The sequence below is a fragment of the Ochotona curzoniae genome, unplaced genomic scaffold (genome assembly GCF_017591425.1).
Source record: "Ochotona curzoniae isolate NIBS_2020 unplaced genomic scaffold, NIBS_Ocur_1.0 contig_291, whole genome shotgun sequence".
Classification (NCBI taxonomy): domain Eukaryota; kingdom Metazoa; phylum Chordata; class Mammalia; order Lagomorpha; family Ochotonidae; genus Ochotona; species Ochotona curzoniae.
Window position 1 is genome coordinate 595,548 of NW_024465649.1, and position 24,327 is coordinate 619,874.

General features: G+C 41.8%; 1 protein-coding gene across 4 annotated transcripts; it reads left to right on the plus strand.

Annotated features, from left to right (window-relative positions):
• Positions 1–8,410: 8,410 nt before the first annotated feature.
• Positions 8,411–23,928, plus strand: SERBP1 (SERPINE1 mRNA binding protein 1). 4 transcript variants are annotated; one of them, XM_040978390.1, is made up of 8 exons: positions 8,411–8,835; positions 12,402–12,552; positions 13,271–13,411; positions 13,524–13,613; positions 13,956–14,075; positions 18,309–18,486; positions 20,692–20,865; positions 21,832–23,928. In XM_040978390.1, exons 1-8 carry the CDS (start codon positions 8,523–8,525, stop codon positions 21,886–21,888), a joined length of 1,224 nt encoding a protein of 407 aa, XP_040834324.1. In that variant the 5' UTR covers positions 8,411–8,522; the 3' UTR covers positions 21,889–23,928. The 4 variants fall into 4 exon arrangements, with proteins under 4 accessions (XP_040834324.1, XP_040834326.1, XP_040834325.1 ...); XM_040978392.1 differs by having other exon boundaries at positions 8,412–8,835; positions 14,001–14,075; XM_040978391.1 differs by having other exon boundaries at positions 8,415–8,835; positions 13,542–13,613.
• Positions 23,929–24,327: the final 399 nt, after the last annotated feature.

The window sequence follows — 24,327 nt, forward strand, 5'->3', positions numbered from 1 at the left end:
CCATTAGACTATCGTGCTGGGCCCAAAAAATTGAAGTCTTAAAAAAATAAATAAGTACAGTACTTTTTTTTTTGTCTTTTAAAATTTTTCTTTTGATTTACACCAAAGTTAAGTATAAATAAATATAGGTCTGATATAAAGCCTGAGCTTCTTATAGAAAGAGTATAAAAATATTTGAAGAAAATACAGAAATAAACATTTGTGACTTTGGGTCAGGCAAAGGCTTGCTGGAGATGATAGGCAAAATATACGTGACAAAAAAAAAAAGATAAATTGGGCTTTATCGTAAAGATCACATCAAAGTAAAACCTTTCTATTGCAAAGAAAGTAAAAAGTCAGCCCAGCAAAGGAGAGAAAATATGTATTAATTATATTTGATAAGAGACAAGTATCTAGAGTATACCATGAACTCTTATAATGCAATAATATCAGCTCCGCTCCAGCCATATAGGGATTGCACCAGCGGATGGAGAATCTTTCTCTCTGTTTCTCCTTCTCTCCATGGATGTGCCTCTCTAATAAAAACAAATACAGCTTTTCAAAAAATGAATAAGCCACTATTATTAAATGAATGATTCAGAGGGTTCACTGTGGTAGTATAGTGGCTGAAGTCCTAGCCTTGAACGCGCCCAGGATCCCATATGTGCGCCCGTTTGTGTCCTGCCTGACCGACTTCCTCTCCAGCTCCCTGCTTGTGGCCTGGGAAAACAGTTGAGGACTGCCCCAAACGTTGGGACTCTGCACCCATGTGGGAGACCCAAAAGAAGCTCCTGGATCCTGGCTTTGGATGAGCTGAGCTCCAGTTGTTGTTGCCGCTACTTGGGGAGTGAATCAGCACACAGAAGATCTTCCCTCTCTATCTCTCCTCTGTAAATTTGATTTGCAATAAAAGTAATAAATAAATCTAAAAAAAAAAAAAGAATAGGCATTTCTCCAATGAACATGACAGAATGGCCAACAGGCATGTAAAAGCTGCTCTCACCGTCAACAGCCATTAGAGAAACGCAAATCTAAACCTCAGTGACTGCCACTTGACATCCAATGGAGCGGCTGTGAGAGAAAGGAGACAAGAGGAGCTGGCACAGTGCTGCAGCAAGCTGCTCCTCGGCCCTGTGCTGCTGGAATACCATATAGGCACGGGTTCATGTCCCTGCAGTTCCACTTCTAATTCAGCTCTGTACTTGTGACCTGGGAAAGCAAAGAAAGATGAATCAAGTGCTTGGGACCCTCCACCTGTGTGGTAGACCCACCCAGGGGAAGGTCTTTACTCCGGCTTTGGATCAGCTCAGCTCCAGCTTTTGTGGTCACTTGGGGAGTGAGTTGTGGATGGATGATCTTCCTCTCTGTATCGCCTTCTCTCTGTATATCTGTCTTTCACATAAAAATAAATAAATATTTAAAAAGCAACAAAGAAAAAAAAAAACAGCAAGCATTGATGGGGATGTGAAGAAATCCGAATCTTCGTAATCGTTTGTTGGACTGCTAAGCGGTGCAGGCGTTTTGGAAAACAGTTTGGCAAATTTTCAAAATACTAGATACAGAACTACCACATATCTTAGCAATTCCATTTCTAGATAGATATAAGAGAATTGAAAATGTATATCCACAATAACCCTGTACATTAAAATTCCTAACAGTGTTATTCATGACAGTCAAAACTTGAAAACACTCAAGTTTCCATAAACTAACAAATGTACAAATTAAATGTAGTTTGTTGATATCATGGACTATCATCCAATCACAAAAAGGAGCATGAACGAACTGTGAAAGCATCACGATGAATGAAAAAAGCCAGATCTACAAGGCCATATGCTATATGATTCCATTTATATGAAATGTCCAGAAAGGGCAAATCGATAAAACAAAAAAGCAGGGCAGTAGTTAGTTACTCAGGGCTGGGAGCGGAAGGGATGAGGAGTGGCGACATAATGGAACATACTATAACCATGCAGCAATACCTTTTAGACCAGTGAATTGTATGGCATATGAATTGTGCATTTAAGAATTGTTTTTCTGTTTCTGTTTTGTTTTAAAAGATGAGTTACATAATAATAATAATAATAATAATAATAATAATAAAAACCAAAGGTTCAAGTCAAAAGGCTCAACCATTTGAGGTAGCAAAACAAGGAGTGTAGCATTGCTATATTTAGTTTTGATATTCTAACTTTAGTGAGAGCCTAGACTTACAATATTACATTTAACATTCCACCCACATAAATAGCTTGTCCTTTTCTTCCAAAGAACTACTTTTGCTGGTTTTGTTTTAAAATGTATTATACAGGGCCCAGTGGTGTGGTCTAGTGTCTAAAGTCCTCGCCTTGCACGCCCAGGATCCCATATGGGTGCCGGTTCTAATCCCAGCAGCCCCACTTCCCATCCAGCTCCCTGCCTGTGGGCCCGGAAAGCAGTCGAGGACAGCCCAAGGCTTTGGGACCTTGCACCCGTGTGAAAGACCTGGAAGAGGCTCCTGGCTTCGGACCGACATAGCATCTGCCGTTGCGGCCACTTGGGGAATGAATCATCAGACCGAAGATCTTCCTCTCTGTCTCTCCTCCTCTCTGTATATCTGACTTTCCAATAAAAATAAATAAATCTTTGTTTTAAAAAATAATAACAATAAATAAATAAATAAATAAATAAATAAATAAATAAATAAATAAAATGTATTATACTGGCCTGGCCCAGTAGCCTAGTGGCTAAAGTCTTTGCCTTGTACATGCCAGGATCCCATATGGGAGTAGGTTCTAATTCCAGCTGCCGCACTTTCATCCAGCTCCCTGTCTGTGGCCCAGGAAAGCAGTCAAGGATGGCTCAAAGACTTGGGACACTACATCCATGTGTAGGAGACCCAGAAGAAGCTCCTGGCTCCTGGCTTCAGATCAGCTGAGCTCCGGCTGTTGCAGCTACTTGGGGAGTGAATCAGCGGATGGAAGATCTTCCGCTCTGTCTCTCCTCCTCTCTGTATATCTGATTTTCCAATAAAAATAAATAAATTCTAAAAAAAAAAGTACCATACAAAGATACTTCAGTAACTTCATGGAAAAATGGAATTAAAAGTTTGACTTTGGTTAAGCAAAGTTTGCTGGAGATAACAGAAATATAAGTGATAAAAGAAAGAGATAGGGCCCAGGACAGTAGCCTATTGGTTAAATTCCTCACCTTGCACATGCCCTGAGATCCCATATGGGTACCACTTCTAACCCTGGCAGCCCCACTTCCAATCCAGCTTCCTGTTTGTGGCCTGGGAAATCTCTAGAGGATGGCCCAAGCCTTGGGACCCTGCACCTGCGTGAGAGACCTGGAAGAGGCCCTGTGCTCCTAGCTTTGGATCAGCTCAGCTCTGGTCGTTGCAGTCACTTGTGGCATGTATCAACAGATGGAAGAGCTTCCTCTCCGTCTCTGCTTCTCTTTGTATATCTGACTTTCCAATAAGAAAATAAAATAGATCTTTAAAAAAAGAGAGAGAGAGATAAATTAAACTTTAAAATTTAATTCAGAGTGAGTAGATTTTTAAAAAAGATTCATTTGTTTTTATTGGAAAGGCAGATTTACAGAAAAGAGAGGGAGCAAGATTTTCCATCCATTGGTTCAGTCCCAAAATGACACTGAGCTGATCTATTGGTTCACTCCCAAAATGGCGCAGAGACGATCCAAAACTAGAAGCTTCTTTTAGGTTTCCCATGCAGGTGCAGAATCCTAAGGACTCGAGCTGTCCTCTTCTGCTTGCCCAAGCCAGGTCATAAGTAGGGAGCTGGATGGGAAGTGGAGCAGCCTGGACATAAAGGAACAACGATATGGGATGCCTGCGCTTGGAGATGGAGGATTAGCTAGTTAAGCCATCATGTTGGTCCCTCGCAGAAATTTGAAATTTATACATAGGAGTGGTTTTCAAAAAGTACATAATTGTAAGACCTGTACACTGAGTATTTTAAAATTAATCTCTTATTTGCATTTATATGATAACTGTGTTCAATATTTCCAAGGTATTTAAACAAAATAATAACTTTATTTTGTTACCTGAGGCTCTCTCCTCTACCATGTTCCTGACAAATGTCATAGCTGGATATTCAGGCTGTCAGGACTCTTTCAGTCAATCTGAATTCGGGAGAAGTGCTTAAGCTCGGTTTCCCCAGGTGAAAAGTCAGGTGGAGGTAGGGATTTCATTTACCTCTTAACGACATTCTGAGAAATAAACGGAATAACGCACATCACATCCCTAGCATAGCGTGTAGTGCTGAAATTGTGATCATTGTCAGTAACTTAGAGCAGCAGTTAGTAGCAGGAGATTATTAAGAAATAGGTGAGAATAAGGTTTTTATGTAGCTGAGAATTGTATAATATTTGATATTATTGTTACAATAAATATTTATTTGACATGATATTCAGTAAATATTATATAATATATAATAAATATTTGTTTTTTTAAAGTAAGTGAGAATTGGGAAAAAGCATAACATTTTTTTGTCTCGGTTTTGTCAAATTAGGCAAATGGATACTGGATACCCGTTCAAGGTGATTGGGTAATTCCAGAATTTATTGCTAGAAACTTTGGAGAGGCTTGCTTACAGATAAGCTGGTTAGGTTACATAAGTGCTCCCCAAAGAACAAGAGTCAGTCTTGTAATGAGAAGCTCATATTTAAGGCCAAATTTCTAACCAGTGGCATCTCATGATGCTCAAATCAAACTATTCAACATTTTTTTCTTTACTAATTTTATTTATTTGCCAAGTAGAGAGTGAGACGGGCAGGGAAATCCCTTTCATCCACTGATTCACTCCCAGGTGCCTGTAACAGGGGTGGTTGGCTCAGGACAAAATCAGGAGCCAGGAAGTCCAACAGGGCAGCCCAGCGGATGGCAGAGCTCTGCGAATGTGTGGCATCATCCGCTGCTGTCCATGGAGAGTACTGGCAGGAAGTCGGACTCTCAGCTGTCTGGGACTAGAATCCAGGCACTTTGATAAGGGATGTGGGCCCCCCAAGGGGCATTCTATTGGCTAAACCTCTACCCCAAATCCCACCTTCAATTTGGGTAACAGAATCTGCTGGAAATCACGTGTTCTCCTCCCATTAGGTTCATCTGCTAGTATTTCCCTTTTGAGAGTGGCAGGAACTTATTTTTGAAGACTAATGTCTTAGGATAAAGGAAACACTCATAAAAATGATTAGTTATAGAATATTGATTGTGAGATGTAGAAGATTTAAAATCTTGAGCTTTACTCGTCGCCTCTAAAAATAAACTTGGGGTAACTCCTTGGCCTGCTGTCTGTACCAGACCAGTGAATCTCGCCTGGGAGTACTCCCAAGTAAGCTTGTTTTAAGCTGAATAAAAGGCCCCAGCGGTGTGGCCTAGTGGCTAATGTCCTTGCCTTGAACGTGCCAGGATTCCATATGTGCACAGGTTCTAATCCCGGCAGCTCCATTTCCCTTTCAGCTCCCTGCTTGTGCCTGGGAAAAGCAGGTGAGGATGGCCTAAAACTTTAGGACCCTGCACCCGTGGGGGTCCCGGCTTTGGACCGGTTGTTGCGGTCACTTGGGGAGTGAATCATCAGACGGAAGCTCTTCCTCTCTGTCTCTCCGCCTCTCTGTATATCTGACTTTGTAATAAATCTTAAAAAAAAAATCTTTAAAAAAAATCTGGGCCTGGCGCGATAGCGTGGTGGTTAAAGTCCTCGCCTTGAACATGCCAGGATCTCATATGGGCACTGGTTCTAATCGCAGCAGCTCCACTTCTCATCCAGCTCCCTGCCTGTGGCCTGGGAAGGCAGTCAAGGACAGCCCAAAGCCTTGGGACCCTGCACCCACGTGGGAGATCCGGAAAGAAATTCCTGGCTCCTGGCTTCGGATTGGCGTAGCACCAGCTGTTACGACCACTTGGGGAGTAAGCCATCAGATGAAAGACCTTCCTCACTGTCTCTCCTCCTCTCTGTACATCTGCCTTTCCAATTAAATAAAAAAAAAAAAAGCAACAGCAACAAAAAAATAAACGAATAAAATTTGGGCCCGACACCATGGCTCACCTTGCATGTGGGATTCCATATGGGATCCTGGTTTCTGTCCCAGCTGCTCCACTTCCTATCCAGCTCCCTGCTCGTGGCCTGAGGAAGCAGCCGAGGATGACCTAGTGGCTTAGGACCCTGCACCCGCGTGGGAGGCTCAGGAGAAGCTCCTGGTTCCTGGCTTCAGATCCACTCAGCTCCAGCAGTTGTGGCCGCTTGGGGAGTGAACCAGCAGACATGAGATCTTGCTATGTCTCTGCAAATTCCCCTTTCCAACAAAAATAAATAAATCTTAAAAAAAATGTAAAACTTTTCTGAGTAATCAAAGTTTCAGAAAGGCAGAAAGGGGAGAAAGAAATAAAAAATATTTATAAGATTGTTTCATTTTCCCCCAAACAGTTCCTTAATTCATTTTTACGTTATCTTGAGAGGTGAATTTTATGAAGAATTTAAACAATTCTTGTAATTTCACAGCTTGGCAATTCTCTAGGCATAGTTTTACTTTCCAATATTCTTATTGTAATAATTCCTAATGGTCATGCAGATCTATTTTAGAATTCAGCGGTCTGCAACAGAGGAGTAAAATAACGGAAGGTAAGCCTATTCCACCCCCAGCCTACGACTGCGTTACTCAGCCTCAAGCGCTCCACTTTCCTAACGACATACATGTTTTTTTAAAAGATTTTTTAAGAAAAAATTCAGAAATTACAAAGAGAGGGAGAGGCAGAGATCTTCCATCTGACGTTTCTCTCCCTAAAGAGCCACAATGGTCAATTCTGAACTAAACAGAAGGAGCCCAGAGCTGCTTCTGGGTCAACAGCTTGGGAGCAGGGGTTAAAGTAAGGGGCATTTCCAAATGGCAGCGGTGCTACTTGCAGATGCTGTGTGTGGGGAGGGGGTGAGAGTGTATGGCCAGCAGCTCCTTATCTTTTCTCTTGGTAGCAGTCACAGTAGCCAGAACCAGAAGGAGGAATGAGACGATGGGGCAGGTGGAGACTGGGCCTGAAGCTACAGAGAAATAACGCACTTTGAGGAACAGGGGAGCATTTAGAAGCAAGAAAACCTGAAATCAGCTTGCTGAAACGTGCCTGTCCGACTCTCTTTTCTCTGTGAAGGAATCCATTCAGGATGAGCTCAGAAATTGACTACATTCAGCCATTCTTATTTAATGTAAGAAACTTGGTAATTGGCTGACATCTGTAGGAGCACCTAGATCAAGAGTTGATCAAGCACCTCACAGTGGAGTTAAGACTAAGTTAACGACGGGCACTAGCACTTATGGAGGTGTGAACCTGATAAGTCATTTCACCTCTGAAACGATGTCATCACCTGTGAGAGAAACTACTTGCCTAGCAAGATGTTGCTGAGATTAGAGTTGTTCATAGCACCTGCCACAAAAGAGATGCGTCTTCTATTTTGTGAGGGGTGTTAAAAACCACGATAAAGTGTTTCTAAATACACTTGAATATACACAGACACTGGATCACCTTCATGGAGCTGACGTCTTTTCCTCCCATCACTGTACCTTACAGAAAACACACACACTTACGTTGCTCTAAAACGTTTTTTTTTTAAAAATTATTCAGCACATTTTACTAATGCCACAGTCACCAAAGCCTTTGAATTGTCGGATGCTACTGGGCAATTAAGTTGATACTCAAAAAAGTGAGGCCCGCCCAGCGTCTTCGCGCTGCAGTCTCAGGATTTAACCCCCTCTGCAAAGCACCCGTCGTCACGGGAATTTCTCGCCCGGGAAAGGCGCGCAACACCATCATGTGACAGCCCAACGTGTCTCCTGGGCTTGTTCTGCCACCCGAGTGGATGTGCCCGCGCGAGGAAACGCATTCCGCCTCACGTTCAACAGAAGAGCCTCGATTCCCCAGGGAAGAAGGACGGCGACTGCAGCGAGCCGGACCTAGGGAACAGGGGAGACACCAGCCCAGCCCATCCAAGCCCAACTTGGCCGGTCCACAACAGCTCCCCCCCGGAAGTTTGAGTCTCCAGTTAGGAGGTCTGGGAATCACCTTGAGCCTCCCCGAGACGTGGGGAAAGTTAGCCCTGATCGGAGGCAGGGTGGGTGAAACCAAAAAGAGTTCACTTTCACGAGCAGCTTAGCCGCACGTTTCCCCGTTTTCAGGGTGGCGTTAGACCGGGTGAGTTTAAGGGTGGCAGGAGCAGGTGGCCGGACTCCGCCCACCACCACGCTTCCCCCTCCTTCGGATCGCACGCTTCTCTCCCTTCAGTGAGGTCCCGCCTCCTGGGCGCGCGCGAAGAGTTGGGGCGAGACGCATTCTGGGGATTGTAGTCCCGGCGCAGGGAGTTACTTAAGGAGAAGCAACTCTGGCCTACATTCCCCATGGTGCCATGCGGCATTCACCGCTCCCGGATGTGTCCCTAGCGCCGGAAGAGAAGACGGCCCCCCTCTCTCGGCCCGGCCATCTTGTGGGAAGAGCTGAAGCAGGCGCTCCTGGCTCGGCGCGGCCCGCTGCAATCCGTGGAGGAACGCGCCGCCGAGCCACCATCATGCCTGGGCACCTACAGGAAGGCTTCGGCTGCGTGGTCACCAACCGATTCGACCAGTTATTTGACGACGAATCGGACCCTTTCGAGGTGCTGAAGGCAGCAGAGAACAAGAAAAAAGAAGCCGGCGGGGGCGGCGTTGGGGGCCCGGGGGCCAAGAGCGCAGCTCAGGCCGCGGCCCAGACCAACTCCAACGCGGCAGGCAAACAGCTGCGTAAAGAGTCCCAGAAAGACCGCAAAAACCCGCTGCCTCCCAATGTTGGCGTGGCTGACAAGAAAGAGGAGACGCAGCCGCCCGTGGCGCTCAAGAAAGAAGGTAAAGCCGGGGGTGCGAAGGTGAAGGAGAAACGGGGATGGAGGGAGAGGAGCGTGGAGACCTGGGGCTGCCACTTTGCTTCGGAAGCTCCAGGGGTTCGCGGGAGACTTTTGCCGCCTGTTTTGCTCGCGCGACCCAAAGCAGGGCTCGGAGAAGGTGCCGGGAGCATGGTGGCCCCAAGTTCAAGGCTCCGCCTGCACCGTTCCCGCCCTGGGCTCTCGGAGCGGAGGGAGCGAGGTCGGGCTGAGCTGCCGCCGCCGTGCTGGAGCCGGGCAGGAGCGCGCCCGGGGCTGGGAGGCTCTTCCCGCCCGAGTCCTTGGCGGGAGAGCGCCTGCACGGGTCGAGGTGCGGGGCGGCGGGCCGCTTGCTGGAGTTCCCGGGACTCCGGGGAGGACGAGCGCGTGCACCTTGCCGGTGCGGTGCCCCCTGAGCAGCCCTGCCCTGCCATCTTGTCCCACGATGGCGCGGACCACCCTGGGCTCGGAGCTTGCACGTGAGCGGTGCCTGGGCAGGAGGCTGCGTCGGAGCTTGGCTCTCGTGGCATAAGCCGCTGTTTTTGGGGGTGGGGGGGAAAGCCACGTGGGCTTTATTGTCGTCCCGACCCCTTCCACCGCCAGAATCGTGGTGTAACTTGTAGGGAGTGAAATGAGATGTGCGCCCGGAGAGGAGCGTGGCCGCCGACTGTCCAGCAGAAGCGGGAATTTTGCATGAAGGTAGTGGTTATGGCAGGAAGTCCCGAGGTCCCCCCGGCCCCCCGTGCTGGGTCATTTGGGAGCCCGGGCCTGGGCCCCGGCCTCGTGGCTGCAGGGAGTGCAGAGGCTGTCAGCGTGAGCCGCGGCAGGTTGCAAAAGTGCAGGCTTTCTCCGCCCGAGCGTGCGGCGTGGCCGGCATCTCCGTGGCGGCCAGGAAGCGCTCTCGGTGCACTGTGGATCGGCGCAGGAGGGTCTTGACTTTAGGGTCCTCAGTCAGTGCTGCTTGTGGATGAAAAATTAAAATTTAGGATTAAGAAAGTGTGTGAAATCTTGGGAAAGTTGGCCTTTATACAGAGCTAAAATGCTGCCTCCCTGCCACGTGCTTCGGAAAGGAGATACCTCTCATTAGCATGTAGCTGCATCTGTAGCATTCAGTTTTAATTTTAAAAAATCGGAATAATTTACTGTGAAAGGGTTTTTTGGTAGCTTTTGTGAAGCTTAGCGTGAAGAACCTAAAACCGGTTTGACAATCCTTGAGCGAAAACTCAGTTTACAGAAAAATGTAGTTCAATTATCAACACGTGTACATCAATTTCTCCGTTGACTAACAAAGGTTTGTGTAATTATTTAAGTTATGCTTGAGTTTACCTTGATCATACTGATCCAAAGAAAAGTGCTTGAGGAAAGAAAGCGAAATTAAAGTGGAAAGTCTGCAAAGTACCAGGTAGATGTGTTCTCACTGTTGAATGGTTTCAGTGCCTTAGCTGTCTGAACATGAAGCTCCTTTATGAAGTGAGGTCCTAACTGGAAATTAGTCTTGCAAGATACATGCTAGAGAATTATTTCATAAGTTTGTAACTTGGACTGAGTTTGCCATTCAGAGATGGGCTTTCCTCGAGGAGACGATTTCTTATGAGCCAGCAGCATTTTCCTAACCTGAAGTTGCATGAAACACGTGTTATAAACACAAACGGAAATTAAAATACTTTTGAGATCCTGCCACCTGCTGGGTCAGTGTTCTTTAAGTATTGGTAGGTCTGTGAGCAAGGTCCTTGGCTTTCTTGGTTTTGCTTTATTTTTGATGGAGGCTGTAGGCTCGTGGACCACTGATTAGGGTGGGAAGGGTCAAGGTGTGGGGGAATGTGGATGAGACTGTTGCTTTCAGTTTGTTTTTCCTTCCTGTGTCGGGGGAGGGGAGGGGAGGAGGCCCCTCCCAGCAGCCTAGGCCCAGGACTAGGTCCCTGACTCTTCACTGTGGGAAGTTGTGATTCCTGTGTGGTCTTGGCTGTTGATAATTGGTTCTGACATTGGTGCTAGACATTCTTTGACTAGGTAGATGTGTGGTGTTGGTCTGGTGGTTTAAGAACTGGAGAGCAGGTCCCTTGGGGTGTAGATAACTTTCTTTTGTAGTATTGTAATAACCTGGTATGTAGTGCAGTTGATAGGATTGCAGGCATGTAAAAATAGCAAAAGAAAATTGGATTTTAAAAAATGGGTTGTTTCATTAGATGAGCTTAGTGAACTTTTAAGATTCTGCAAGTCAAATTGGGTGGGGAAGCAAGTCATTCATTGTTAGTTGGGTGTGTTCGGCTTGGATATCAAAAGGATTGGTTCTACAGCCACACCCCAATGTGCTATGCCTCTGATGAAATGTATTTAAGTGCCTCAGTGTAAGATCTCTTCTGATATTTGTGGTCTGTCCTGAGTTTACAGGGAATGAACCTGCACGTTTTATTAATCAAATTGATAATTTACTGTTTGACTTTAGCTACAGGCTGCTGAACTGATTGGGTGTGTCCTGATGTCCCACTTTCTTAGAAAGAACCTGACAGAAACAGTGATCTTGTAAAACTAATTTCTCAGATGCTTATGAAACCAATTTGTTAGCTGCTTTTTAACTGAGAAATTATGATTTGGGAATTTCCAAATACCTGAAATTTCGGTCCTGAACTTAACATCAATCTGTTTATCCTGAGAGCATCAGTAATTCCTGTCGGGCTATCTTTGTGGACCTCCGGTAGCAATAGGAAAAAAAAAACAGTGAAGGGAGAAATGGAGAAATCACTAATTCAACTATTAGTGCCATTATTTCCTATTTTAGATACTGCTTTTGTGTGCATATGTGTTTTTTTCAAGATTTGAAAACAAAGATATTTGTAGGAGTAAATCTAAAAATTGATTTTTTTACAATCTTTCCTGCACTCATATTGATGTGTAGTAAATGAGTTTTCTAATGGTTACAGAGTAGTTTTTTCTAGTTAGGTGTGAATGCAGGTGTGTTTGTGTGCTTTCATTTACTAAGTATTGATTATGCAGTAGAGGGTAATGCTTTTCTGGTTAAATGGCAATTTTACATTGTGAAGGATGTTTTAAATTTTTGTCTTTTTTCCTTTGTGTAATTTCATAGAATTAGGAGTGTTGTTAAGTTTTTCTTCAGGTTATGTGAAATAAAATGATATGGTCATAATTTCAGTAAGTGCTCATCTGGTTATTTATGAGTAGCTGTTTGTATTATTTTCTTTGATACTCTAGAGCCAAAATGTATTGCTTGTCTACAGTTTCTTTATCAAGAGACTGACATCTTAAAAACTAAAGCAAGAATGACTCTCTAAATAATTTCACAGCAATTAGAGAGACTGCTTCAGTGTAGGGCCATAGCTTGGGAAGCTGAACAGAAACTGACAACACACTAAGAATTTCCCTCCAGGACTTTGTCAGGCCTTGGGAATAGTTAGTGTGCGGTTTCCTGTTTCCTACTGGAGGTGCTAGTTAGAGGACTGTAAAGGTAGTACCACATTTTCATTTGGACGATTTAGAGCTAAACTTTTTGTGTGTCAGAAACAATTTACTTTTGTGGGTTATTTAACCTTCTAGGAATAAGACGTGTAGGAAGACGACCTGATCAACAACTTCAGGGTGAAGGGAAAATAATTGATAGAAGACCAGAAAGGCGACCACCTCGTGAACGAAGATTTGAAAAGCCACTTGAAGAAAAGGGTGAAGGAGGCGAGTTTTCAGTTGATCGGTGAGATTTCTGTTTTTAGAAAATCTTTACTGATTGTCAGTTCATAGTTGATATTAAGACAAAATTGTGAATTGGGCATCATGCTGGGCAGCAGTGGGACTGATGACATTTACTGGGTTTTCTTGGATTTTTCAAACTGAGATCTATGTAATGAAACACTTCAGTTGAGTTGCTGACCAGTTTCTTTGCTTTCCCTCCGCCCCTGAAAGGAAAGTGATGATGCTTTATAGCAAAACAAGTTACTAAAGATGCAGGTTAGATGTGGTTAGTTGGTTTTTTAAAGTATATTGGTAAATAATAGTTTTGCTTGGCTTTAATATAAATAATGAAAATATTTGTGGCCTAGTAGTGATATTTTGGAACAGGGTTGGAGACTATCTAACACATGGGCGTAGGAAAGCATAAGAAATTCAGTTGGTCTGCACTGGGCTAATATTAAAACCTAATATTACCTGTGGCCCACAGATGATGTTACAAACAAGTCGTTGGCAGTAAGGTTTCCTGCCTTTGTGGGGATTCCAAAAGCAATGTTCTTGTTTGGGGGATGGAACCCTCCTAGCTCAGATTTCCTTTTTCTGTTAGAAATAGAATTTCCTAAAACAAGTACTTGTGTTTAACTGTTGGTAGGAGCCAGTAAATATGTTTTTGAACGTTTGAATGAATTTTCTTGTTTTTTTGGAAGCTATGAAGTCTTTTAATTTTTTAATTTGTATTGTAGGCCTATAATTGATCGACCTATTCGAGGCCGTGGTGGTCTTGGAAGAGGTCGAGGAGGCCGTGGACGTGGAATGGGCCGAGGAGACGGATTTGATTCTCGTGGCAAACGTGAATTTGATAGGCATAGTGGAAGTGATAGATCGTAAGTCTTATATTGGTTTTTATTTTATGTTTACATTTTAATGCATTTTATTTCATAAATAAAATTTGACTTTCTAGAACTAAAGAGTGTTATGTTAACTCAGTTTTGTTAGTTCTTTTTCCCATTACAGTGGTCTGAAACATGAGGACAAACGCGGAGGGAGCGGATCTCACAACTGGGGAACTGTCAAAGATGAACTCACGTTGGTATTCTGATTGTTTGCAGTTTTTAAAGTTTAGCATTTTAGAGGCTTAGTTAAACGTTTATTAAATTTGGTTCCTGAGACAAAATACTGTACTAAAAGATAATGTCTTAAGAGATGTATATGGGCTATAGTGTATCAAAATGACTGATTATTCAGTACATTATAGCTTTTCCTGGAATTTTACCTGGAGATTATTAGTGGTTCTTGGTTTCTTTGTGTCTTAATAGTCCTTTTCCAGTTATTAGCATTTTGCTTCTTAAACTTGTAAGTCTGCTACGAAGAACTCTTTGGCTACATGTAAATGGACCTAGATGCTTTTCTTTTTCTTTCTTTCCTTAGAGAGTCCCCCAAATACATTCAGAAACAAATATCTTATAATTGCAGTGATTTGGATCAATCAAATGTGACTGAGGAAACACCTGAAGGGGAAGAACACCCAGTGGCAGACACTGAAAATAAGTAAGTTCCTTAGCGCGTGCTGGTAATGCTTCAGCTGTGGAACTGACTTGGGTTGTTACTAGGAAGACAACTGAAGATTTGATAGATTTTGAACCAATTAGGCCAGAATATTTAAGGGATTCAAATGCTATTTAGAAGGATATATGATTAATAATTTACATAATTAAAAATTAAAAAGGAACATTCTGATGTAGTTATTTATTTTGTCATTTGACTGTTACCATGCATATAAAAAGTTAAGGATTATGTGTATTAGAGTAAAACCTGTTAGCTGTAGTAGAGAATGGGGAATAAGATGACATGTATTTGATCCGATTACTTTTTGTACTGATATATCAAATTGGTGGGAACTGGAAAATAATTAGATTCTAAAAAATTATGACCAAGTTGTTACAATTTCTGGCATAAAGAACTTTGACAGTTGTTTGGGGTGCCATGCGTCCCTGACTTGATAGGTCATGTTTAAAATGCACACACATTTCTAGCCAGTCAGTAGCCATGTGTAGTTGACAGGAGACAGGGTAGGAGATAGAACAAGAAATTAGTTTTATCTGTTTTCCTCCATTGACGTTAGAATTTGGGACATAACATTACCTGAGAAAATGTTATCAGGAACCCCAAAGATCAAAATATGTAACTAGCTCACTAATTTAACCACTTTTTTAGTTAGGCAGATGACTTTAATAGTTTTTATTTTTCCAAAGTAGGCATATTTGTTTTATAAAGTTTCAACTTAACCTGATAGAGATCACTTAAACACTTTACTGTGGTTTTCATCTACCTAGGCAGAAGCTACTTGTCAGTCTTAAACATTGATTTAAGGGCTCAGATTATATAGATTATTTGGGGTAGTGATCTTGTTCTAGGCTTTTTATGTTTGACACACGTATGGGGTGCTATCAGATTGGGGTGATTGGCATATCCAGCACATTATTTCCTTGTGTTGTATATTTGTAAATACAATTTTGTCAACCCTAGTGGAACGTTGGAATTTACTCCTTCTGTACCTGTTGGCCAGCCGTTCTCTGTCGTCCCTCGGCCTCTGGAAACCACTGTTCTTCTCCACTTCTGTGAGATCAGCTTTTTTTTTAGCTTTCACATCTAAGTCAGAATGAGAATATTTTTCTGTCCCTGACTTTTTTTTTTTAATTATTTATTTGAAAGGTGGAACTACTCAGAGAGATGGAGAGATCCTAATGCCCTGATTTACCCCACAAATGACCACAACAGCTAGAACTGGGCAGTTCTGGTGTTAGGAGCCTGAAACTTCTTCCAGATCTTTCTCCATTGCTTTTCCCGGCCTTTAGCGGAGAGCTGAGGGAAGTGGAGCCTGTGGGACTAAAGTTGGTGTTCATGTGGGATGCTAACAGCACAGGCACTGGCTTATCCTGCTATATGCCACAGCAGTGACCTCCCTGGTTGAGTAATGTTTTGTTGATTCCAAACCATGCTTTCTTGTTCCATTCATTTGTTGATGGGAATATAATGATTCCATAACTTGCCTGTTGGGGGTAGTGTGCAGCAGCAAACAAGAGGGTATGGCTCTAAAGTATACTGACTTGATACATGCTGAGTACTGGCATTGGTGAACTCTATGGAGTTCTTTAGTTAAGAGGTACCTACATACTAATTGGTATTCCCAATACTTTGTGTGAACTCCCCATGTTTTGGATTCTCATCAGTATTTGTATTTTTTGTCCTTAGATGGTAGATACTCTGACTGGGATTAGATGATGTCTCATAATTTTTGATTTACATTTATTGTTGTTCGGCATTTTTCATGAAATAATTTACTGGTTTGGTTAATGCCTTATCAGTTAGGTAGTTTACCAGTATTTCTCTCATTTATATGTTTTATTTCTTTGAAAGTTGGCAGGGGGAGGAGCACAATGACTGAATTGGCTATATGGGATGTCTACTTGTGTCCTGGCTGTTCCACCACCCACTTGTGGCCTGGGAAAGTAGCAGTGGGTAGCCCAAAGCCTTGGGACCCTGCACCTACATGTGAAATCTGGAAAAACCTCCTGGCTTCAGATCAGCTCAGCTCCAGCCATTGTGGCCATTAGAGTAAACCTCAGCCAACGGAAGATCTCTTTCCTACTCTCTGTAAATCTGCCTCTCAAAAACAAACTCTTAAAGTCAGAATTGGGTAGGGGTGGACGAAAGGGATCTTCCACCAGGTGGTTCATTCAGCAAATGGTCCCATGCCACTGATGGCAGGGCAGAGCCAGAAGCCACAGATGGATCTCCCAAGTTGGTGTGGAAGAAGGGGCCAGGGAGTTGGGCATCCTGTGGCACATCACTGCAGGGCTGGACTAGAAGTGGAATAGTGGATCCTGGACTCCAGACCTGAGTGTACAGATAGGTTGCTGGCCTCTCCCAGTCTTCACTGTTGACTGTTGGCTTTGTGTGCACAAGTGTTCCATTTTGATGTAATCCTATTTTGCTTTTGCCATTGTTTTCATTGTAATATCCAAAATACTTTTTCCCAGATCAGTGTTCTAAAGTGCTTCCTGTTTTATTCTAGTAAAGTCAGTTTCAGGTCTTAACATTTAAGTCTGATCTCTTTTGAATTGATTTTGTGTGTATGGTGAGAGATGAGAATATAATTTTATTCTGAATACGGATACCCAATTTTCCCCACCAGCATTTATTGGAAGACTGTTCTTTCTGTATGAAGTAGGATCTTGGTACATTTAAAATCAGTTGGCTATAAATGCATGGATTTATCTGGGGGTTCCTTGCTTTAGTAGTAGTTATTTCTGTGTGGGAAGGATGTTATTTAAAAAGTTTGCCTGCTTTTCAAGGCTTAACGAGGCTGAAGCTTGAGCCCTGGAATTGCGTCTTGTTTCCCCATATGAATGGCAGGGGTCCAAACATTTTGAACTGTTATGTGCATCCCTCCCAGGATGCACTGCAAGGAAGCTAGGTCAGAAGGGGACTAGCTGGGAATTGAACCCATACTTGGGTGAGATGTTGATTCCCTGAGTGGTGGTTTAACATGCTGTGCCTTGACATCTAACCCATTCATTACTGTAGGAAGTTTTGAGGTAAAATTTGTCAAACAATAAAAGATGACACTGAAAGAGCTCTTTGAGTAACTAGGGCTAACCAGATCACTTGGTTTGGAAGCAGGCTCCCAAAATAGCAGGTAACTGGTGAAAGTTGGATATTGAAATTAGATGGAAATAATGGATTCCTAGGCCCCTGTGTTATTTTCTGTGAAAAGAATAAGGGATAATATTGACTAGTTAGTAACTTGAGAATTTTATTTGTAAATAACTGGATCGGTGTTAAATATTTAAGCCAGTATGTATAAGAAAGCTGATGTAAATGAATTCCAGTTTGGGGCTGGTGTTGTGGCAAGGCTAGTTAAGCACTGATTGTGATGCGAGCATCCTATTTGTGTGCTGCTTCGTGTTCCTGCTTCACTTAAATCCCTTTCCTTTCTAAATGTGCATAGGAAGACGGCCAAAAGTGGCTCAGGTAGTTGGGCCCTTGTCGCACCCACACAAGAGATCCAAAATGGAGTTAATATTAATGATAGCCTCCTGGCTTACAGGCTCCCCTGAGCTGGCTGTTGCAAAACATTTGGCAAGTGATGGAAGATCTCTTTTCTCACCCTTTCCCCCAAATCTCAGTCCTGACAACAAATGTGGCTTACCTGGCTAATATTCCACCTCCAACTGTTGGCATCCCATGTGAGTGCTAGTGTGTCCCGGCTACTCCACTTCCCATCCAACTCGCTGCTTGTGGTCTTGGAAAGCAGCAGAGGATGACCCAAGGCTTTAGCACCCTTCACCTACCTCTTCTGGGAGACCCGGAAGAAGCTCCTGGCCTCAACTTGGCTCTGGCTGTGTGTCCATTTGGGGAGTAACCAGTGACTGGAAGATGTTTCTCTCCTCTGCAAAACTGCCTTTGTGATCAGAATAAAATCTTAATAAATGTATTTTACAGAATTGGTAAAGCCAATTTAAGATTGTGTACTGCTAGTAATTTACTTAAGTTTAGGAAAAACCATTCTCAAGTTACCTATACTTTGATTAATTAACAAGTATGGAATTCTTGGTTTCTATTATGTTAGATATTAAGTTATAAACAGGGTGGTGATACTCCCATCCTTGAATAATGGTTATGTAAACATCAATCAGCCAAGACTAATTATAAATTGGAAATAACTATGTAAATCTTATAAGCCCTTTATCAGGTGTAAACTTAAGTGTCTTTTCACAGGGAAAACGAAGTGGAAGAGGTAAAGGAAGAGGGTCCAAAAGAAATGACTTTGGATGAGTGGAAGGCAATTCAGAATAAAGACCGGGCAAAAGTGGAATTTAATATCCGAAAACCAAACGAAGGTGCAGATGGGCAATGGAAAAAAGGATTTGTTCTTCATAAATCAAAGAGTGAAGAGGTAAAATCAAGTTTTGTAGTAGTATTTGAAAGTATTTAGATGCGACTCATAAAGTTGAAAATTGAATTAACAGTATGTATTTTAAGTAGATATTTTAAAGACTAAATGTTTTGTTAAAAAAACTATGTAGGATCATTTGAGACAAATTTTTCTAAAGGAATATAAAATATACATTTTGGCAATACATTTATTCACTTCTTTAATCTGTAAATGTATTGAAAATGGAAGTGTCTTTTAAAAACCAGTCAGTGGAATATCATAGGTATTGTTTAAGCAAAATACTAATTCTTTCCAAAGCTGTGGTTATAATTTCTAAGTCTTGCCTAATTGAATACTTTTTGGAATTGGGGACTGTTGCACCACAGTACCAGTCCCATCTTAGCTGAATCTTTAAAGGGACATTGTTAGGTTGTATCAGTGGCATTTTTAGATGGCTAAACCAAGAAGCAAAAGGGGCCTCTTCAATGATTCAATTTTTAAAAAATTTGAACGACAGGATTACAGATTCCATCTTCAATGCTGCAACAGCCAGAACTGGTCCTGGCCAGAGCCAGGAACCAGGACCTTCCTTTAGGTCTCCCATGTGCATAGAAGAGTCCCAAGTACTTGAGAGTCATCTTCCATTGCTTTCCCAGACAGAGCAGTAGGGAGCTGGATCTGAGGTGGGGCAGCCAGGATGCTTGTGCTCACACCTGCTATGGCATAACGCCAGGCCCTTTATAAAGCACTTCTTGTTACATCTTTGGAGTTGTTAGTGTCCCTGGTAAGGCAAAACAATTTATGATTGTAGAACCATGCAAGTTTGTCTTAGAATAATTATTCATTTTAAGTGATTATTGAACTGCCTATATTTGTAGATTCACCTAGGGTAAGACATTTTTGTTCTGCACTGTGGTTCTAATTGGATTTTCCGCCCCCAGAAATTTGATGTCTGTAAGATTCTGGTTGTAATTTTGGATGATTTAATACTATTCTGAAGTCTCCTTCTTTAAAAGATCTATGTATTTGAAAAGAAAAGCAGAGAGACATATTCCCTATGTTGATTCATTTCACAGTAGCCGTGACTGGACTAGGTGGAATCCTGGAGCCAAGAGTTTGATCCAGTTGGCCCGAGGGGTGGCAGGACTCGACTGCTTGAGTCCTCGTTCTCTGCTTTCCGAGGGGCATTAGCAGGGAGCCAAGTCAGGCACGGTGGCCAGGGCATGACCTGGCAGGGATGTGAGCGTCCCAAGCAGCAGCTTGCTGCACTGCACCATAATGTTCACCCAGTGCCCGGAATGCTCCCTAGAACTTAGGTTAGGTATCCTGATTTTGTACACTGAACTTTGACAGTAGTGATGGTGTTTTTCTCATCCATTGTTTTGATTGCTATAGTTTAAATCACCTGTAGTCAAATAGCTTAAAAAAATGCTAAATGGAAAATATAAGAACTATTACACTACAGCAAGTTTAAATTGTAATGAAGCTTAAATTCATTATCAAGAGCTTGAGCAAATCTCATGCTCTCCTGCTTTGTTCCCTCTAATGTGAATCATTCCTTGGGCTAACCTGTCCACGCTGGTAGACACTAAGGTGCCCTGTATATAGTAACATGCAGCATTGCTTGTTATTGGTGGGTCCTGACAGCTGCTAGGGAAGGCTTAGCACATATTCCCTCTGGAGGAGTGGAGACTGTGATGTTCAAGGTAATTTTTATTATTAAAGCAGTTTGAAGATGCTAAGTTGTGAAATTGGTTATGAAACTAGAATGTTTTCAGACTTCTGAATTTAAGTTTTGCTTTGAAGCTCTCTAGATAAGCTGGAGGTAGGAGAACTTAATATAAGTTGGGTATCTTTCATCTGGATTTCCTTTAAGACCAGATTTTTTTGGTAATATTTATTTATTTTTATTGGGAAGTCAGACTTGCAGAGCAGAGACAGAAAGATCTTCCACCTGCTGGTCCATTTGCCAAGTGGCCACAACAGCCAGAACTGAGCCAATGCAAAGCCTGGAGCCAGCAACCTCCGGGTCTCCCACTTGGGTGCAGGCTCCCAAGGCTTTGGGCTGTCCTGGACTGCTTTCCCAGACCACAAGCAGGGAACTGGATGGGAAGTGGAGCAGTGGGGACAGGCTTCTCTTGCATAAGGGATGCCAGCGCTTGCAAGTGAGTATTTACGATTTTGTATCATTCCCTATTAACCAGTGGCCTTCACTTGACATTCTAGGCTCATGCTGAAGATTCGGTTATGGACCATCATTTCCGGAAGCCAGCAAATGATATAACATCTCAGCTGGAGATCAACTTTGGAGACCTAGGCCGCCCAGGACGTGGTGGCAGGGGAGGGCGAGGTGGACGTGGGCGTGGTGGACGTCCAAATCGTGGCAGCAGGACTGACAAGGTAGTTTTTGACTTCTTTTTCTAAGTGATTGTAGAGACCTTTTATGGTAAATCAGTGGTTAATTTTTTTGAGGATGTAAAAAGTAGAAAACATAACCATGCCTTCTAGAAATTTCATTTTAGATTATAATTTTGTTTGACTAACACAAATGAGTTATTGCTACACTTTATGAATCTTTTTCGATGGTACTGTACTAGGGATGTAGATTCCCTATGTTGTTACTATGTTGAGATGCCCATTTGTAGAGGAAATCGCATCAACTCTGCCTTTCTTTGTAAGATCTGCCTGGATACCAGTCTGTTCCTTTTGCTTGAAGGACATTATATGTAATGTCCGGCCCTGGTAAATGCATTTATCCTTTTGAGCACCTAAAGAATAGTTATCAGTAAAATACTTTGGTCTGCTTTCAGTGACCATGTCTAAGCCAAAGTATTAACTTTTCATTAACTCTAACTTGAGCAATTTTTTCTTATGGTTCAGCTTGGAAAATCCTCTTGAATTGTCAGTACCTGATGAATTTGGAGGCAGGTCTGCTTGGTTCAGTCTTACCTATAATTGATTACAGTGCTAGGTTACTGTTATGAATTGAATTGTTAATGATACAGTGTTGTTTCTTCCTTTGACATCGGTTTTGTGTGTCGCTCTTCAGTACATTTTTGGGTCAGTTTTGTGTGTCCAGTAGCAGCTGAATCTCTTCATAGTGTGAATGCTGCCTAAATAGTTAATTAATTGGTTGCTTATGCTTTCACATTAATGCTGTTCTTGTTTGTCAAATAGAAAAAGTGTAAGAAAACCAAACTGCAAGTATATGTATCCCATGTAAATCTCCATGTGTGATTTATTAGGAAAACTAAGACAACTTCTGCTTAGTACCAGAAAATTCAGTTTGGTATGTAAATGTAGGCATTGGCAATGTGTTTTCATCATCTGAGAGCCTGGTTAATGAAATTTTTTTTGTTGTTTCAGTCAAATGCTTCTGCTCCTGATGTGGATGACCCAGAGGCATTTCCAGCTCTGGCTTAACTGGATGCCGTGACAACCCTGGTTCCTCTGTGGACCCTCCTGTTCAAAGCTTTTGCATGCTTAAGGATCCCAAACGACTAAGAAATTTAAAACACAAACAAAAAAGACTGTCATTCATACCATTCACACCTAAAGACTGAATTTTATCTGTTTTGAAAATGAACTTCTCTCGCTACACAGAAGTAACAAATATGGTAGTCAGTTTTGTATTTAGAAATGTATTGGTAGCAGGGATGTTTTCATAATTTTCAGAGATTATGCATTCTTCATGAATACTTTTGTATTGCTGCTTGCAAATATGCATTTCCAAACTTGAAATATAGGTGTGAACAGTGTGTACCAGTTTAAAGCTTTCACTTCATTTGTGTTTTTTAATTAAGGATTTAGATGTTCCCTCAATTACAAACTGGTTTTAAATATTGGACATAATATTGGTTTTAATACCTGCTTTGCGTTTTCACACATGGTCAACTGGGACATGTAAACTTTGGTTTGTCAAATTTTATGCTGTGTGGAATACTAACTACTTTATGTATTTTAACTTAGTTTTAATATTCTCATTTTTGGGGGAAAATCTTTTTTCACGTCTCATGATAGCTGTTATATATGCTGTATCTTTATATACAGAAATACCAGTACTTGAACAAATTCAAAGCACATTGGTTTATTTAACCCTTGCTCTTGCATGGTTCATTAGGTTCAAATTATACCTAATTCACAATTTAAACTATAATTACTTATAAAAAAACATGTGACTTTCCCGTTTCAAAAACCAAACTAGACACTCTGTGATAGTTGTTTTAAGATACTTCTTATTGCTAGAAACATCCTGTCAAGTGAAGTAGTTCTATGGGTGTGGGCTCTTCCTTCCTTCCCCTTACCAGGGTAAGTGGAATAAGTTGAGTTGGCTGATATTTAAATTGTCCTATAAGTGTCTGGCCACTTGGTATGATTTGTGTGTGCGTGAAAGTTCCCAAATCAAAATAATCCATAATCAACAACCCTTCAGCCTTTCCTTGTTATGAAGAAACCAAAGGGTACTGGTTATTTTAGTCAGATGGGCGAGTATTTAAATTTTTGGAATCTGGAAAGCAGACAGTTTTACTTTGTAAGGTTGGAGCAGCAGCACCATCCCTGAAGTGTAACCCAGAAATCTTAGTGTTTCTCAATTTCCTAAATTGCTATTAATTGGTCTTCAGTTGATGGATGAATGTTCCACAAAAGTGGTGGTTTTCCCTCTTCCATTAGGAAGTTAGGTAAGTAATTTTTCCTAGAAAGGGAGTATCACTAAATTGTGGCTAGAATAAAGAACAAGTTTTTAGGGTTTTCAAAATATTCTGCCACATTTAAGGTATTGAGTGCTGGCACAAAAATTTCAATGCTTTTTCTACTTCTCTATGATAGTATGGAGATTCAATCTAAAACATCTGCCATTCAGCTGATTGATTGGTTCTGTTCTCACATAGTCTAAAACTGGTACCAGACAATAGTTGTTGATTGGTATTTGAGTCTACTTGTTTACCTAGTAGTTTGGCATCTTAGGAAGGAGGTACTTGTTTTTTAACGATGGATACGTTTGTGCTGGTGTTTTGGATCTTACGATGTTGAACACGTTCTGCACTGGTGCTAATGCCTAACATAGTTTTATATTTCATGCCTGCTACCCAGAGGCAAGTATTGACCCCTCTTGAAATTGCAACAGAAGACACTTCTGGATCAGTGTGTTTAGACTTCAGGTATCTAAACCATTTCCAAACCTGTGACATGTTTATAAACCATAAATCAACAACACTTTGAGATAACTGCTACTGAAGACTCCTCTGTCAGGAATTGTCACTAAGGAATACATAGCAATATCTGATATGTTGCAAGCTTTCAAGCTATCCTAAGCTTGGTAAAAGTTGGTCCATTAGTTGTGTCTGATGGATGTAAGTTTGCCTCTTAGTTAACTTTGTCAAGAGCTAAAACTGTGAACCTAACTTTCTCTTATTGGTGGGTAAAAATGAAATAAAGATTTATTTTCATGCTCACTTAAAAGCATAACAGAGAACAAATAGGAGCCCATTTATTGTCACGTGTTTTTATATTGGGAAAGTTGTATTGTAGAGATGAATTGTAAGGATTGGCCAGTGGGCATTTGAATGAATTTTAAAAAATTTTTAATAGTCAAATTTCGGTATGATACTTTAAAGAATCCCTTAATATATTAAGATCCCTAAAACACTGACATTTTCTCACCTTTTTAAAAATTTATATTTTTTAATGGAAACGGTGGTCAAGGTTGATGTTCTTTAAGGTGGTTTGCGTTATTAGCTGAATACTATTTTTAGACCTATGATTTAAGTTTGTCCCTAGGTATTAACAGGTTTTTTCCCCCCCATTTATTTATTTATTTGAAAGGCAGCGTTATTGGGGGTAGGGGGTTAGAGTTTCTAGTCT

Excerpts from the sequence above, each read along its gene's own strand:
- SERBP1 (XM_040978390.1), top strand. The coding sequence starts at position 8,523 with ATGCCTGGGCACCTACAGGAAGGCTTCGGCTGCGTGGTCACCAACCGA. Across the intron at positions 12,553-13,270 it reads GGCGAGTTTTCAGTTGATCG|GCCTATAATTGATCGACCTA; the intron begins GTGAGATTTCTG and ends TTTGTATTGTAG. Across the intron at positions 13,614-13,955 it reads ACTGTCAAAGATGAACTCAC|AGAGTCCCCCAAATACATTC; the intron begins GTTGGTATTCTG and ends TTCTTTCCTTAG.